At 34.8% G+C, this 18497-nt stretch overlaps 1 protein-coding gene across 2 annotated transcripts; it reads right to left on the bottom strand.

Annotated features, from left to right (window-relative positions):
* Positions 1-574: 574 nt before the first annotated feature.
* Positions 575-6032, bottom strand: LOC145001563 (protein GIGANTEA-like). 2 transcript variants are annotated; one of them, XM_078960933.1, is made up of 12 exons: positions 5795-6032; positions 5021-5179; positions 4830-4901; positions 4696-4750; positions 4469-4611; positions 4123-4394; positions 3969-4024; positions 3451-3848; positions 1686-3371; positions 1384-1602; positions 1188-1280; positions 575-1070 (listed from the first exon to the last, which is right to left on the bottom strand). In XM_078960933.1, the coding sequence occupies exons 2-12, from the start codon at positions 5105-5107 to the stop codon at positions 774-776; spliced, it is 3378 nt and encodes a 1125-aa protein (XP_078817059.1). In that variant the 5' UTR covers positions 5108-5179; positions 5795-6032; the 3' UTR covers positions 575-773. The 2 variants fall into 2 exon arrangements, with proteins under 2 accessions (XP_078817059.1, XP_078817058.1); XM_078960932.1 differs by having other exon boundaries at positions 5021-5176.
* Between the last annotated feature and the right edge of the window lie 12465 nt (positions 6033-18497).

Here is an 18497-nt window from a genome sequence, read left to right as displayed (position 1 = left end):
TTTGTTCACATTTATTCATTGAACTTTTTAGAGGGAAACGAACTTTCGATTTTATTCATATTTAGTCACTAAACCTTTTTTTGTTATCTATTTGCCATTGAACTATTGAAACTGTTCACATTTTACCCTTATGACCGACTGTTGCCGGTCATAAGGGTAAAATGTGAACAGTTTCAATAGTTCAATGGCAAATAGATAACGAAAAAAAGTTTAGTGACTAAATGTGATAAAAGTCGAAAGTTCATTACCCTTTCAAATCATTATTCCTTAAAATAATTTAAAAACAATATAAAATGGTTAAAGCAGCATGTCGAATAGGGACAAATTGTCCCATTTTAAGTGTACATAAGTTATACTTCTTAAGATGACGAAAAATAAAACACGTTACATTTTAGGAAAATAAATTAATAATAAAACTAAAAGAATTACAATTTTGAGACACTTTAACAACTGAATAGTTAGCTTAAATATTCAGGCACCAAAATCACTACAGAAATTAAACACAAGGGGTACCTTATCCTTATGCTTGGTTAATTATACATCTTTAAGTAAAAAATTAAACACAATAAACATGTTAAATAAGAAAAACAAAAATGACTATTCAGAAATGTACTCATCAAGTCATATCCATAAACATAAAGAACTAACCCGCTTTCAAAATCCATGATTTGAATTTCACAACAAAACCCTAAATATTATCCACAGTGTATACACAACATAGAAGATTACAACAAGTCCGCATATGTTAATGTCATTAGTGATCCATCGATCGATTAGATAGATATGGGAATTGGAATTGGACACCCCAATCCCAATTCCTTAGCCGCCGTATTCAGATACTGAATCGGCATTCCAGTCGCAATTCGACTGTGAGCTTCCCATGTTAGACACTTTCCAACATCCGCCTCCCAGTCCACCACATCCACCCTCACGTACTTGTCACCACCACCACCGCCGTTGTTTGGGTTGATGAAGCCGGCATGCAAAATGGCTCTAAGAACCGAGGTGCTAAGGGCGCGGACATGAGCACTCGGGTGAGAAAGGCACCGAACTGTAGCCGGCAACCGACACTGTTACATTCAATCAAATTCATTATTTAATGAATGTCTGTCTATAAAAGAAGTCCAAGGCTTTGGTTTCAAAGCTCATGTAATAGAAATCAAGATTATTAAAATCTTGATTTTTACCTTGAGAAGATTCGAGAGTCCATCTGCAACTGCCATTCCAGATTCTCCCCATTCCAGCACTGGTTGAACTGCTCTAGCAGTTGCTTCCAAAAGCTAAAAACAACAACCAAAATTTCACAGATTCAATTAATATATATATACAAATCAATGAAAGAGTATGTGAAACGAAGTTAAATTTGAAAAAAATATATGATACCTCGAGTTGTGGTAGAGTACATGCTTCTCCATCAACAAGCATGCCATCTGTAGCACGAAGGAGGAGATCTAAAGCACTTGCCATAATTACCAATGATTCAGGAGTATTGTGATTTCTCATTAGCTCCACAATTAGCTTAACAATCCTCTGGTTCACTCTCCACATTTCTTCACCAACATCATCATCTTTAGCAATCCATGGCTGCAATTCTCTCTCAGCCTAACAACCAAACAATAAAATAGATTCAGTATATATATATTTTTAATATTGTAATAAGAAGAAAACTTTTTTGACATCCATACCTGAAGGACAACCGCAGTTGCAGCTTTTGTTGGTGATGCCGACACCACATTGCATAGCGCATCCACCACCTGTCTCCATCCTTGTTGAGCAGAAGTACTTTCTGCAGTAACTTGCGTTTCAGGTGAAGCAATCAGCTTATGCCAAAGCAACGACACAACAGAGAAACACAGCTCCTGTTTCTCAGTCAACACCGAGGTCAGAAGTATCCTCGCACTACAGTTAAACCCAATATGCCTATCCTTCGTAAGAAAATTAGCTAACTCCGAAGCATTGAAAGGAAAACTCGTTATCTCTTCCTTCTCGGAATCCTCACTCGAAACCTCCTCACATGTCCTTACAGATCTCGATGATTCCCCTTTTTCAGATCCTTTATTCTGTCTTTTACCGTTTAAGTTCACAAGAGCATCCTTCAGCAAATGAGCTTCTCGTGGTTCCGCTTTGTTCACAATCGATGCAACAGCTTTACTATGAACATCGATTAGGTTATAAAGCGAAGATGCTGTTGAGTGAATCGGTTTATTCCATTTGCATCGCATCAGAACTGATAAAGCACGCATACACGCTTTCGATTGTCGGAAAAGTTCAGAGATATGAGCAGCGACCATAGCAGCTGCGACGATTTCGTTCGAACTGTAACTCCATGAAGTCCCGACGGAAGAAGGTTTCAACGAAAATAGCGCTTCCAGAATCGCTAGTAATCGACGCGTATGAGAAACTGCAGATTTGATGCTACTTTGAAAGTCATTGAAAGATTCTATGTCCTTCGCCTTCGTGTTTGTGTTTGGAAGATGCTTTGAATGCTTTCCGACTCTCGAAATCAATGGAAATATCTGTAGCTCACACGCAAGCGCACAAACTGCTGCCAAAACGTAAGAATCAAAAGCGGATACTGGTCCGGGTCCGGATCCGGATCCTTGTTTGTTTCTCAATTTTTCGCTTCTAGTCACTGAACTATCTTTATCTTCCTCTCTTCCTCTTCGTGCTTCGTGACTGACGCAAACAGTTAACACAACAAAAAGCAATCGAGAAGCGAGTTCAACGGTGGCGATGGAGTCGAGAAACAGAGAGTGAACCATGGTACGAAGCTCCGCCACCGCGATGTTATTTGACGCGGATCCGAAAACGTTTTTTGACTTTTTGATTTGTTCGAATGGGAATGTTCGTTGAAGGATTGTTTCAACAGTAGCGACGAAGATCTTCATGAGACAAGCTTCGGATGGGGATCCACGAGGGAGATATTCCAGGACTTTAAGGAGAGGGATGTAGAGGTTCCATGAAAGGATCGGAGGTTGTAAAGGTGCAGCGACGATGATTTCAGGGAGGTCGATTATGGAAGAACTCAATGGGATTAAGCCGTATGCAGCTTCCCAAATGGTGCAGATTCTCCATTCCACTTCAGGTCCATGTGCACAGAGCATTGAAGCTATCCCTTGCGCTGTTGCTTCTATTGTTGCTTCCGTCGTTGGCATTTCTCTCTGCTTTTTAGGGTTTGAATTGTAGCCATTGAGATGTTCATCTTGAAGCTCAACTCCTTCAGTTTGTGTAAGAGGAGGAAAAAGCAAAGCAGGTTGAGAAAGTATCCGAAAAAGTAAAGCAGCTGCAGCATCTGCAGCAATCCCAGCTCTCATGGACATCGCAGTTCCAATTGCTCGTAAGAAATGCAAATGCATCCAGTTTCTCGGAAGCTTCAAAACAATACAACAAATTCATAAATATGTTCATATACAATTTCAGTTAAAATACGTGTAGAATTTTTGAACTTACCCTCATGCCAGATGCATAATCTTCAGCAGCTCTAAGGAGCTCAACAAGCTGAACAGCAGCATCAAGAGCATCTGGAGCCCATGATGGAGGCGCTTCTAGAAGTCCAAGAAGAAGCCTTTGTGTAGCACTTGGACTAGCAATTGCATAATACCTATGGAACAACCTTGCATATGGTTCTAAAGCTGGAAGACCTGCAACAAGATGTTCATCCATGGAAGTCGTTGGAGGTGGTAGTAAAAGAGCAGGAACAGCAGCTGCAGTTAGAGTCGCAGTTTCATAACGAGCTACTTCTTCATCACAAACACTCAATATCACACCAGCACCATTAGCAACTGCCCACCTTGGTGTTGATGGAATCAGCTGTGGATGCTTTCCAGATCCCCTAGAAGAAGCCATCACTGAATACATATAAATAAATAAATAAATAAGTTAAACAAAACTCTTATTTTCTTTCTTCAAGATTGAAAAAAAAAAAAACGATTCAAATTATTCAAACAAAAGATAACATGTCAACTTACCCACAGAAGGTGGTTTGAGTTCCCCTCCTGCATATTTCCCCATGACACCACCACACCTAAAAAAAAAAGTAAACGAAAGCTTTTGATGAGTATATACGAACAGTATAAGGGTATTTTTGTAATTTTGTAAATGGAACAACTCCTTAGTCCTTACCAGCGAAAGTAGTCACTTCTGATACCTAAAGGAGCAGCAAGCAAGATATCAGTAATCCATGGAGACAATGGCCTCAGTGGCTTCACTTCATTTTGTGCAGATGATGAAGAAGTTTCACCATTAACAGAATTACTTGTTGAAGCTTGACTCCCACTGCTGCTTCTATCTGTTACATTATGCTGATGTTCAGCCTTAAAAATCGGTCTGTTGTAATGCGTTAAAATTCTTAAAATCTCCCCACATGCCAAAGCCCATTGTTCAGAATACTCATTCTGTGTTTCAAAATTCAAAAAACATGAGTTAAAAATTTAACTATAAATAGTAAGAAAGGTAATTAAATTCTTACATCATTAGTTGGGCAAACTAGTGAAATGAAGGAAGCAAATGGGGGAGTGTTTCTATCATACTCCATTGTTCCATCGATGATACATGAAATTATTGGAAGAATGACATTATGCCCATGTTCTGGATGATGAAGGACAAATGTTGCTGAAAAGTTTTAGATTCGTTAGATTATATATATCAACATGAAATGTGAAAATGATGCAAATGATGAAATATGAAAAATTATACCTAAGACATCATCAAACAGGCGTTTTTCCTGTGAGGGGTAGCGGTGGCGAACCAGCTGAAAGTATATGTCAAGGTCAGAATTGTAATTGTACATTTGTAAACAGGTTGATTGGTAAAAGGTGCAAAAGGAATACCTCAGCTATATCTTCAGGAAATTGCTCTGATGTAAATTGACCAAAGTAGTCAACATATGCAGTAATTTGTGCCTGGTTATGAAACACAATGAAATATAAAATCACTGTCTAAATACAATAACACTTTTTCTAAAAACTTTATAACTTCAAATTGCACAAAAAAAAAAAAAAGACACTGATTATATTTATACCTTACGCTGTTGCGTATCTAGAGGGGGAGGCCAAAACAGTGAAGAGAATCGTAGACCATCGGTCCACCTGGCAGATGTGGTAGCCATGTATGAAAAGACTAGATTACCCCTTAGCACAGGGGGATATGTTGAAGCTGCAAGCTTTGGTCTTTCAATCTGCTAACAATCATCAAGAATGAGAAGTTTGTAATTAAGCATTTTATAAAAAGTTGACTTACATGAAAGAAATTGGTAAACCAAAAGAACAATGAACGTTTTTTTTTTTTTTCATTCAAATCCATAAAGCTAACACCTCCCCTAAAATAAATGATTCAAGTCCAATGAAAAGCTATAGCCAAAATAAAAGAAAAGGAAAACCTAAATCTACATGTAGTTGAAAATTGAAACACAAACACCCCATCTTGTTAGAAAGATCTAAGAATTGAAAAAAAAAAAAAAAAAAAAAAAAAAAAATCAAGTACTATGCTTGTATATCTAACTCAAGAACAATATTAACCAACAAAAAACTACATTTTGCTAAATGCAAAAAAATTGGGGGAGAAGGATAGTAAATCAATACCAGATTAAAATAATAATAATAATAAAAAGAAAAATCGAACAACTATTCAGAACTCCTCTATATTTATCAAATTATCAACCACTGTTTTCACTTTCCTAATCGCGAAATGCAAACAAGTTAAGTACTTTCATCGAATCTGAACTTGTATACAAATTCAAAAAAGTTACAGAGATTATACTTGTAGAAATACGTATGTATTATGTATTTATGTATACCTGATAGATGGAGATCTCCGGAGAATTAAAGATTCCCCGTAGATCTTCCGCAGTTGTTGTTCAGAGAATCGGAGCCGCCTTCAAGATTTAGGAAGTTGATTTGAAGGTTCTAGTGGAATGAGAAGAGAGATTATGAAGGGATCGAAAATGGGGAGAATTTTAGGTGGAAAGAGAAAGAGAGAGAAAGAGAGGGGTTAGTTTTTTAGAGCGAGAGTGGTCGTTTTAGAGAGAGGAGATCTTTAGCTGTAATATGTGTGGACTTAAAAATCTAAGGTTTGCTTACGTGGCTATGATATTTTCCTATCGCCCTATACGCTGCCTTGATGTCATGATATCATGATATGTGTAGACATACATGCATGCTTATGTACATGATGCTATGAATTAAATATCAATAATAACCTTGAGGTTTTGGTGCTTGTTCATTTGTTACTTTCTCTTTTTCTACATTTGACTCACCCAAGTTATGTAAAGCGTGTCGTGTACAAAAACTTTATGTTTTGTTCTCGACTTTCCAAACAGCAATAGCTTGTATTTTAATTTGAGTTATGTCCAGCCAATTATTTAAAATATAATAGAAGAATTCCACTGCAACTTTATTTTCTTTATCTTTAACACATTATATAATCATCCAACTGAGAAACATCTTAATTAACATCGTACAACAAATGAAAAGGCAAACGGACAACAAGTTGCGCCGCTAAGCCTTTTTGTATGGCAAACATCCACAGATCTAGGGGATATAACATTGGTATGCATGATCCGTTGTACTCTACTAAAAAGTTCTACTGCATTTGACACAAGAAAACCAAACGTATCAAATGCAAATGATATGAACACGTGTTGATTTTCCGTGTACGATTTCTCATGTTTGGTGACCTTGCATGTAGCAGCTTTTAATGCGGTGTGTCCCACCGTGAAACCCTCGGCTCTCAAGCCTACAAGACAAGATACCCCTGTAAGCTCCACGCATGCATGTTTCCCTCTAACCCATCCAAAAATCAAAATATCAGTCGGTCTAAGGGTTGACATTCCTTCTGTTGGGTCAGTCAGGAAATTAACATGAGCCTCTTTCTTGACGGAAATCTCGGCACACTTAAATATGTCGACCAAACATCCTTAACCATATCAAGCCTATATTTGAACCCCGAGAGTTCTTTCAATGAACTGCATGCTCTCCAAAAGAGTTTAAACATGCCTTGCGGTACACTAGACAAATCTTGTCGGCTGGGAATATTGGAATCATGAGTTGATATTTGAGGATGGTACGATACTCCATAGGAGACATATGGTGGCCAAGCCCATCTATAAGGATAGCTAGAAGAAAATATTGAGTATGTGGTGCACGTAAACACTAGAAAATTGCTTTCTGCCAAGCCGTCATGTTGAAATGCACTTTCATATCTTGGGAAATTTTACTAAAAAGGGAACTCACCAGTGTATTCTAGGATTTAGGGGGGGTGTCCTTAGTAGTAAAACTGCTAAGGTCAATGTCCGGAAGCTTGTTACGAAGAGAGGCTAAGGCACAAGCATAATCAGAATTCATGCCCTGAATGTCGCTATCCTGTAAGATGTGGTCTTGCAATATCCAAGATTGGGCCCTTGAGGCAACAAAATCATATGAGGTAGCCTCTATTGCCGAGTATAAACCCAAACCACCAAACTGAATGGGTAAGGAAGCAAGTCGTCGCTGTATGTCGCCAAAGAAAGGGCCATCACAAACTGCAATGTCCTCAATCACCCCGTGTAACCCATGATTGAAGAACAAAGCCGCCTCTTCCATGTGAACGGGTTGGCACATCCTTAACCCAAAGAAAAGTTTTGCAATACCCATACAAGACCGAAGTAGAAGGAACTCACTCTACGGGTCAGACAATTGTGGAAGAAGGCGCATCAAATTCACAACATTTTCAGCTCTCTTTATGGCAAAGATGCTAATGAAATTAGCATCTCTACTAATAGCTCCCCCGATAAGTTTCACCCCCAATGGCAGCCTCCCGATGCCAACCGGAAATAACCCCTCACGCAGCTTCCTACCATCACACGAGGGCCAAAAAAGCTCGGTTTTCTTGATATTCAATTGAAGGCCTATATTTGGGCCCATAACCTTAATAATATCTAACGCTTTGGCCACCTCCTTAGAATCTCCAATAAGTGTGTCGTCATCAAGGTATTATGCATGGAGAAGAAGCTTGCAATTGTCTCTAAAATTATGCAAGAGCGGATGTAACACAAGGGCAAAGAGATGTGGTCCCAAGGGGTCTCCTTGTTGAACTCCAGTAGAAGACCAAATATGTGTGCCTCTTATATACAACCTTATTGCTTGACCATATAGGAATTATACCCATAAAGATATAGAAGGGCACTCAATATGACCTCATGAAGTAATCCAGATCTGTTAACAAGGTTAAAAGCATTGGAGAAGTCCACGGTAAGCATGGAAAGAGACACATCATTGTGGCCCTCAATCAACACCCTGTTGGCGCTATGTAATGCCTACTGCAATAGGTCGTATTCCCTTGTCACCAGACACCCCGAACCCAAACTGAAAATCATTATGATACTTGGCCATTTCTTTACCAACATCTTTCATAGCCAGCTTGGAAACCAAACGTCTCTATATAGTGCCTACTGCAATAGGTCGTATTCCCTTGTCAGGTTTTAAGAGCGGTATAAGAGGAGCAGATGCAACAAATTCAGCCAAACTCGAAGGGCATCTTCCCCTAGCTATAGATTAACCACACAAGTAATAACACATAGGAGGTATTTGGCTATAGCTGAACCTTCTCCATAAAGAACATCTAAAATGTATTGAGCTCTCAACCCATGTCTCCCATACGAGGTTCCTTTAGGGAATGATTTAATGCCCCCAAGGACATTGTCAATATCCACCACAAGGGAAGGTACTGAACATATGGTACTCGACATGGATGGTAGTGGGTTGTATGGATGCTTATCCTCCAATGCCTTCGTGGTAGCATCTCCTATGAAGCAACCCCCCCAATGCATATTTTGTACTCATTATACCCTGCAGTATAGTTTGTTTCTCTAAGAGATAATGACTTAAAAGGGTAATATATTTTTTGACTAGTTGTGAGATCCATGTATTATATGGGTTAATTTAAAAAAAAAGTTAGTTATAAAAGTCAAAATATTTGAAAACTTCAAATTTATAAGAAAAATAATGAATTATTAAAATTGAAATGTTTTTTATATTTTAAATTTAAATACATAATTTAAATAAATAAATTAATAAATTCATGATCTTTAATTTGAGAATTTTGAAATTAGAAGGTAATCTCATTAATGAAATTGATATCCATTTATTAATACATTTATTGTAATTATTATATTAAAATATTATGTGAAATTTAAGAAAATAAGAGAACTTATAAATTTGACATGTGGAAAAAAATTAATTCAAAATAACCAAAAAATGATATTTGGCAAATTGAATGAGAACGTAACATGTGACAAAAAAAATTCATTTATTAAAGTAGATTTATACATATTTGATCATTGAGTTTTTTTTCATATAGATTTATCCTTTCAACTTGTCAAATTATACATATTGAATCTTTATGTCCAGCAATATATACATTTAGTTCTTAATATATATATATATATATATATATATATATATATATATATATATATATATATATATATATATTCACATTTAATCCTTAATTTTTTTTTTTTTTGCAAAATAAGTCATTTTTATTTTTTGTACTCATTCAGTACTTATGACTTATTTCTTTAGGTTTTTCTCACGATATTTTACGTGGGACAATCATTAGTGAGGTGTTTGGGGTGGTTGATGCTTATATCCATCGCAGCCTCGACTGGTTAGTTGCTTCATATAATATCAGATTTTAATGATCTTTTATATCCACCTGTTCATTTTTTGAGTCTACTACAACTTTCGTTAAGATTACTCTCGTTAAAATGCAATATATTTTTACTTGTGATTTTATAAAAAAAAAGATTCATACATGCATTCATAAAAAAACATATGGACATAAAGATTGTAAGTAAACATATATTACTTTTAACGGGAATAATCTAAATGAAAGTTATAGTATACTAAAATACAAACGCATCGATATAAAGATAGTTAAAATCCAAGATCGTATGAAAAAGTTACAACGTTCAGAACAAAAGATCTAAGCCAAACCACAAGACCTAAGCAACCAAGCAGTCGAGGCTGCGATGGACATAAGCGTCAATAGTCTTAAACACTTCATTAATGATTGTACCATGTAATATGCTTTGAGAAAAACCTAAATAAATTAATTATAAGTACTAATGTGTACAAAACAAAAACTGACTATTTTTGCAACAAAAAATATGAAAGACTAAATATGTAAAAAATATTAAGGACTAAATGTGTACAAAACGATAAATATATTACCCTTTTAAGTTATTTTTTCTAGCTAACATGGAGTAGTTGGTCATAAGGATTGAATGTGTACAGTTTAACAAGTTGAAGGGGTAATGTGGACGAAAATAAAGTCAGTAACCAAATGTGAACAAACCAAAGAAATATATTATCCTTTTAAGTCATTACCCATTTCTATTTTCTTGCCAATGTCGCGTGTGAAATCAATGAAACGATGTAATATTCAGTAACCATCAATCACAAATATGTATTAACAAGTCGAACACATAAAACCGTTCAGCTTAATTGCCTTTATTCTAAACCCTTCATCCAAAAATTGCAATACTTAAGAAACCTCGAATTGAAATCGATTCCAGTAAAAACTTTTCATATATTTGATTCATTTAAGCGAGTAAAGCGTCTTTTAGTTAATTCTTCTTATTTTTCATGAATGCAGTCATTAGTAATTTAGTTCATGTATTTTAGTACCGCTACTTCTTGTTATGACAAAAGTAATCAAAACACAAAATTGAACAAAAAGAAACATATATAAATCGAATTCATGTCAAAGATTCATAAATCAAAATACATACTTGAATGTTGATGTTTAGAACATATTACAACCACGAAAATAAGTATATTGAGGTCTACAAATTGCAGTGTCCTAAGACAAAAAAATGTTCTTGTATGGGTCTATCTTGACGATACAACAATTAATTCAAGAACAGATATTGAATATGTCGAAAATCACCATGCTTCCTTGTTATACAAAAAAAATGAATTTTAAAGAGAATGTGTGTGTTTTCATTAGCCTCCAAATTTTTTCATACTCCAAGTATTTATAGGCTTCAATGGTGGTTGTACAGCCGAAAATAAATGCTAAAAACTGTCAAATAGTTAAGTTTTTAAATATCATAATAAAAATATATTTTCTAGTCAAGAAGAACCCAAAGGCCCAAGGATCTATCTTTGATCATTAATATATAATAAATCCAAGTTTTTTTTAGGCCTTTGACTAACCCAACACCACAACCCAAACTCAAGATGTTTGACCCATTGGTTGGTCCCTTTGACTAAATGAGTGAGACAAGATTTATAAGGTGGGAAAATGTTTTCTCTTCTTCCTATGTGGGACAAATCCCACATGTGTTGTTTTGTGTAGAACAAATTTCCAACATTTCTAACATGGATGGATTTATCACACTTAATGGATATTACATGGTTGTTTCAGTGTTGATACATTGAAGTATTATATGATCTTATTATTATAATGGTATTTGATGTTAATTTTGGAGGAATGCAATACAACATTTGTAACAACCAAGTTTCAATTGTGTTTAATCTTTTAAGTTGAATTATTTAATTTGGGATTTCGCTGGGTGGTGGTCTAACATATTTAAAAGGTGTGACACTACTAGTTCGTGCAACCTTTAATGAAACTCGTGGTGTGAAGGGCCTGATGGGACAAACCCTGGAGGCCTCGGGAATTTCACCTATTTAAGGGCATAATTCTCTAAGCTTTCGTCATTTGTCGGCCTCCATCTACAGAGAACATTCTCACATCCTAACCTTAACCTCTCTTAGTGCTTTGTGATCCAATTTACTTCATTTGGGTGATTTTGAAGAATAATAGTGCATTCTGGTGTTGAAGGAAACCAACTACTAAAGTTATTAATCTTCTTATGACCTTTTCCAATTCTGTAAGTTTCCAAGATTCAATATTTAAGGCTTATTCTTGATTAGGTCTAGATTATTGGTGGTTTAATAGTCATTCAGTCCCATAATCTTGATTTTCTTGGAGTTTGAAGAACTCTAGAACCTTTCAAGGACATTTTCTTACTTCTAGACCTTCGTTGTTGGAGGAAAAGACCATGCATGTAGCCATTCACTTAGTTTTGACATTTTTTGGATTTTTGGACTTAAGGTTTAGTATGGTGTCTGATTAATATTTTTTTATGGATAAACTTGAAAACTTTATCCATTTAGAGAATTCTAAGATCCATATATGAAAGTATAGTATTCTCGTATTAATGGATTAAATCATAAAAAAGTAGGTTATCAAGCCTTATTTGTGGAATGGAAACAGGAATCATGGTGCGAGTTTTGAGTAAAATGCACAACTATTTTGTCACGTTATGGTTAGCAACGCGATGGGTCAATGAACATAGCACGGCCGCTGTGTAACATCACAAAAATTGTAAGGTAAAAGTTTCATTTTTAATTCAACTATAAAATACCATTTAGTATTACCAATCATTCAAAAGTATATTAAGGTACAAACAGTTATAAAAGTACAATCCCAAAATCATAAAGTTATAGAAACATGACTGGATGCAATGCATTCACGCCGACCCTTCCCTTTTGTACCGGAAGTACCTGAAACCATAAACAATAAAACACAAAGCTTAGTGAGATTCCCAAAATACCACATACCATACATATAATAGGGAATGTTATGTGTCAACCATAGTTAAACTATCGATCCGAAAAATCCCCGTGCTAACATCATCAAATAATACATAATAATAATTGGTCCACCACCTATCGCTGGAATCCTAGTCCGATTGTCGAACACTCAGGGTAAAAGTCCATTTTACCCTTTCCTTACATGGCCCAAAAATCCAAGGCCCACACCAATAGCACAAAAAGCCCAATATAACCTAACTTCCTAATTGGGCCAAAACCCCATCATGGGCCTAATCCAATAAGGCCCAAAGATAGAAACTAGGGCCCAACAAGGCCCAAAATCCCAAAATCACATCTCACATCATGACAAGTCCTTGGTGATGCGGTGGGTGGATGTTCAAATTCTCTTTGGGATTAGTTGTATTAATGAGTTAGCACGATATTGTTATAAATTTATTTAGATTTTTCCCAAGGTTGAATGTCTTGCTTCATTAGCATGTAAAGTTGTGTTATGTTAGTATGTAATTGGATGATAATCTAGGGTAGTCTATTGTTGATATTTTTGGAAGAGTTGTTTGGTTGTAGGTTATGAGAAATTAATTTTTGGTTGACCGACAAGTGTATTGCATGGGGGTGCATTAATCTGAATGAGATAGCCTGAGAACTCTTGATCCATCTTTATTGCATGGTTCTTGTCCGATATGATGTTGTCAAGCATGAACAAACATTTGACTGTCTATCTTATTTACTTACTATGTGCAACTATTTGTTCGTCTCGTGATGCGTCAATATTAGCATAGACTTCATAGTGGTTTTCATGTATAGAATGGTTCATTCTTACTTTGTTCTGTGATTGGTAGATGTCAGAGATGAATAATGATTGGGTTCATTCATTTTGGTAGGATGGTGGTTGTATGCGTATAGGCCCACTAAGGTGTTGCTTATGAGTATTCAGGTCTAATGTGGGTTGGTGGCAAGAACAATATCATACCGTGAGCCTATGTTTTTGGTAGGGGATGGTGTCACAAAATATCGCGAACTAGCGTATGTGCAAATTGTACAGGTAGAACCATACAGTTATGTTGTTGAGACTCTTACGTTATGTTCTTAAGTCTTTATGGCACAATTGGGTGCTTAGAGACCTATAGGAGGGCTTGTGAAGACTCTATGTTCAACGTTTTGAGTCGTGGAGTTATATTTTTTTGTGAGAGTTATTTATTGTGAGTTTTGTTACCAGTGATAAGGTACTGGTCTTGGAAATCTTGAACCATCCAGTTCACTGTAGTATCCTTAAATGATCTATTGGATGGTTACACACCTGAGTCAGAATAGGAGTTCGATAGAACGTGAGGTCATGATTTGGTCATTGGTATGCTCATGGGGTTGTGATATAATGATGACTTGTTACGAAGTGAAATGAGCATCAGAATCCCTTTTGGGCATGATTCAAGATTAGGGATTTGTTGAATTATTCGTTGGAATATTTTGGTACTTGCTTCATTGTAAGATATCAGTGTCCCTCGTCAAAGGGATTAGTGTAACGCCCACAGATTCGGGCTAGTCAATTTAGAGATAAAAAACGTTAAAAATGACTTTTTGATAGAATATTATTTAGGATAAATAATCTTAATCAAAGTTATAGGATATGTTACAAGGATTCTGTACATATAAAGAACGCTAAAATCCGATTTATAAAGAAGAAGTTATGACTAGAGCTGACAATGGGTCGACCTGAGTAGGTTTGGATTCAACCCATTTTATTAATTGGGTTGAAGATTTCAACCCAACCCAACCTTTTTATTAAAACGGATAGATATTTTCAACCCAATCCAACCTTTCATATAAATGTGTTGTCACCGGGTTGACCCATTTATGTAATTCTTAATCCAACCTATTAAATAAATGAGTTAAATGTGGGTTAACCCATTTAAAATAAAAAAGTAAATAAATAAACTAAAGATTCCACCACTTAAATTAGTTCAAAACTTAAAAAAAAAAACTTTCAAAGTATAATAAAAGCACAATCCCAATTCACAAACACAAAGAAATTGTTCAAATAACATTAAAGATATGTAATTTTGAAATGATTTTGAAGAGCGACTAGTTTCGTCAGCTCAAAGAAAAAAGATAGGAATTAGGATTGCATTTTTAAAATATAAATAATAATACGATACCCCGTCCATGGAGGAGGAGACCTCGATGACAGAAGATATAAGTAATAATAAGATAGGAATTAGGATTGCATTTTTTAAAATATTTCAAAAAGGAATATCTTCTGTCACCGACGGTAAGAGCATCAGTGGTCCGATACAACAGAGGGTGGATGGCGGTGACTGGAATAAGGTGGCGGCGGATGAGATCTTTAGGGTTAGGGTTTGGTGATATGCAAGGCCAAAGGGAGGTGACGGGTATTAGACCCCGTCCATGTTCAAACTCCATATCATTTGACAATTCCGACCCCTCCCCCCTTTATTCCTTTCACCTCAAGCCCATAATTTACCAAACATCCCTTGCTCATGAATTTCTTCACATTTGAAGTTCTAATGTTACAATATAGACCCCAAAATTTGGAAATTATATCATTTAACTCCCTCTGGCTAATACTGGTAAATTATTACGTATTTAGGGCTAAAATAAAGTAATATATAAAATACATATCGAAGTTTTAGGGCTTATTTATTTATATTTATTTACTTATTTTATTTTATTTTATTTTAAACGGAATGTTACAATATACGACCCCAAGACCACATAAAAACTAGTGAGATTTATCGGACTCATCAACAGAGTGATCAATAGCGGATTATTGATCACAAATTGCCTTGAATTTCCTGTCAAACTCGGTGACAGAAGATATTCCTTTTTGAATCTAACGAAAATAGTCTCGAAGGGTTTGAAGGTGTTCTCTGGAATCATGAGAGTAAGCACTCTCTAAAGCCTTCTAAATTTCGTGTGCAGTAGAGTGGCCAAGAGTTTCTGCCATAACCTCTTTCAATAAGGAAGATTAAATGATGAGTAGGGCCTTTTGATCAGCATTGAACCATGTTTCATAGGTTGGGTTTGGTGAACTTTTTCCATCAGTTTGGATGGTTGTTAGAGGTGTGGGAAGAGAATCATCGACATGCCCAGGAGGTTTTGATAAGATAAGAGGGGACAAATTTGATTCTTCCAGAGAAGGAAATTGGAGGAGGTTAATTTGATTGTGAGAATGTGAAGGATTGTATTGAGAGAAAGATATGATGATGAAGAGGCCATGAGAGTCGACAAAAAGAAAAAAGACTGAAAAGAGGGTATGGCTAGGGTTAAGAATCCCTGACTGATACCATATAAAAAGTAATTTCCCAAAATACGTATGATTTTATTACTCAATCTATTTATACAAGTACAATATACATGATAGCTAGCAACAATTAATGAAATTTAAAATAAATACATATATTGAACATTATCTGTTAAGTTACCGACTAATAGAGTTTTCTGAACTTTTGAAAAAATAGTTGTATTTTCTTTTAAAATTTCCAAACCTTTGTTTTTAACATTATATATTATACTAATTATTTATTACAAATTAATAATTAAGTATAATTATTATGAATCGTTGTGAGGGATAGGACGAAGCTCCTCACCCCAAAAATTAAATAGGAGTAAAACCATCCTGCATCGTTGTCATGAATCTGGAAACTTTATAAAAATATCATTCTCAGTAAGAAAATGCCACATTTTGATTTTTTATTTTTGACACCCCTAGAAAGATTTGCCAATAGTAAAAAATAATTATTTACAAAAACATAATTTGAAAAATACTTGTAAAATAATTTTTACTTTTATTAATTAAAACACTAGAGTTTCTAAGGCTTAACTAAGTGGAAAATTTTCGTAAAAGGTTTTCTTACAAAGTTCAAGTTTTTTCTTAATTTTCAATTCAATCCTTTCTATAATACATATAAAAATATATTGACATGGGCCATGTTAATAGTTATCAAGTTAAGAAAAAAATATATATCATTTTCAGATGTTTAAAGTTTTGAAACACTTATATCCATCTTGCAAGGGAACCATTCAAATCGATTTAACATGGGAGTCGACTCCTTTCTTTTCCCTAGTGCAAAAAAACCCTTCTTTAATTTTAACTTTTTAAGTGGAACGCAGAAGTCAAAACCATGTGTCATCCAATACTAGGTTGACTTCTAATTAAACATTTTAGCTTTGACTAAAAATATTTTACTCATAGTGGAAAAGCTTTATGATTGATTGTAAGTTGTAACAAGATATAATTTGACATTCATTTCATTTTTTTAAGAACTATTCTGATTTTATAAAGCTAATAAAAAACTAGATAAAAGGAACAAAAATAAGTAATTTATATCTGAATAATAAGGATAAAACTTTGAAGTCACTCAACCCAATTTTTTTCCATTTTTCCATGTTAAAAACAGGTCTTTTAGCTGAACCGGTCTAATGATCGATTTCTGGTTCAATCGGTCTGATAGTCAGTTCAACCAAATAAACCGCCGGTCTACATCTGGTCTACATCTGACAGTGATATGCGTTAACCTTCAAGTTGTGTACATTATGGATAACTTGATCGGGCCATTCAATTTTCTTTGGAAATTGAATATTTATTTAATATGCTAAGTAAAATCTCAACTATCTAACCAATGTTTAAAAAATCGGTTCGAACAAGCCAATTGAACCAGGAACTGATGACAAAAGCAGTTCAACAACGATCGGATTTATGCTGAGTTCTAGACCGTATTGAACCGGACGGTTTCTTCAAAAACCGGGTTGAATCGGTATGATAGAACCGGTCAAAAACCATTTGAACCAGTTTATTAGACATCGATAGTTGGATTTTACTTAGCTCATTAAAAAACAATCAATTTTCAAATAAAATTGAATAGCTCAATAGATAAGAAATGTACACAACTCGAAAACCGACGCGTTCTCAAAATTGAATAGCTCAACAAATAAAATTGGTTCAAACCGATTTTTAAAACATTGCATTTTCCTACTATTACACACCCAAAAATGATTAAATAACAACCTTTTCAGATAACTTAATTTTTTCTAGGTTTAATCTTACTAACACCAACGCGTTCTCAAAAGATAAAAAAACATCACCAAATCATAAAACAAATGGCTTCCAGGTAGTACTTAGACATACCCTTCAACCACATTCCTTAAAATCAAGCTAACCAATCATGAGACGACGCAAAGTTCAGAAATTTTAAGCCCCACTATCTCCCAAGATGATCCAAAAAAACACTTTTAAAATTTTTAGTGGAACACAATAGTCAAAACCATGTTTCAACCAATGTTGATAGGTTGACTTTGTATTAAACATTTTAACTCATAGTCTAAAAGTTTTGTGATTGATTGTAACAAAAAATAATTTTGATGTTCATTTCAGTTTTTTTAAAAAAACTGCTTGAGATTTTATTAAACTAATAAGAAACTAAATAAAAGAAACAAAAATAATTATATTAAAGAAATAACAATGATTGAAATTTGAAATCACTCAACCTAATTTGGTTCACCTTACTACTCCTATTACACACCAAAAAAAATATTAAATAACGACCTTATCAAATAACTCAACCTAATTTGCCAAACACAAACGTGTTCCTGAAAAGATACCACCAAACCGTAAAACAAATGGATTCTCCTTAGAAGCACCCTTCAATCGTAATAAAAAAAACCAAGCTAATGACTAAACCTGACATCAACCTATTAAAACATATACGATTATATGTAAGACAAGATTTTGGGGCAATTTCATATGGGTCTGATACTAAAAAAAACATCTAAAATAGGTCAACAACTCCTTAAAGAATTATTATCAATGCTACAGTTAAAAAATAACATGCATTTTGTATATATGTGTGTTTGTATGTTAAATTTAAAAGATGTTTATAT

This window comes from Lactuca saligna, chromosome 6, assembly GCF_052625555.1.
Source record: "Lactuca saligna cultivar CGN05327 chromosome 6, ASM5262555v1, whole genome shotgun sequence".
Classification (NCBI taxonomy): Eukaryota; Viridiplantae; Streptophyta; class Magnoliopsida; order Asterales; family Asteraceae; genus Lactuca; species Lactuca saligna.
This window is presented reverse-complemented; position numbering and strand designations above follow the sequence as displayed.

Coding starts and splice junctions, on each gene's coding strand:
- LOC145001563 (XM_078960933.1), bottom strand. CDS start 5,107: ATGGCTACCACATCTGCCAGGTGGACCGATGGTCTACGATTCTCTTCA. Junction 4,751..4,829: donor TTCCTGAAGATATAGCTGAG/GTATTCCTTTTG, acceptor ATATACTTTCAG/CTGGTTCGCCACCGCTACCC. Junction 3,849..3,968: donor ACTCAAACCACCTTCTGTGG/GTAAGTTGACAT, acceptor ATATGTATTCAG/TGATGGCTTCTTCTAGGGGA.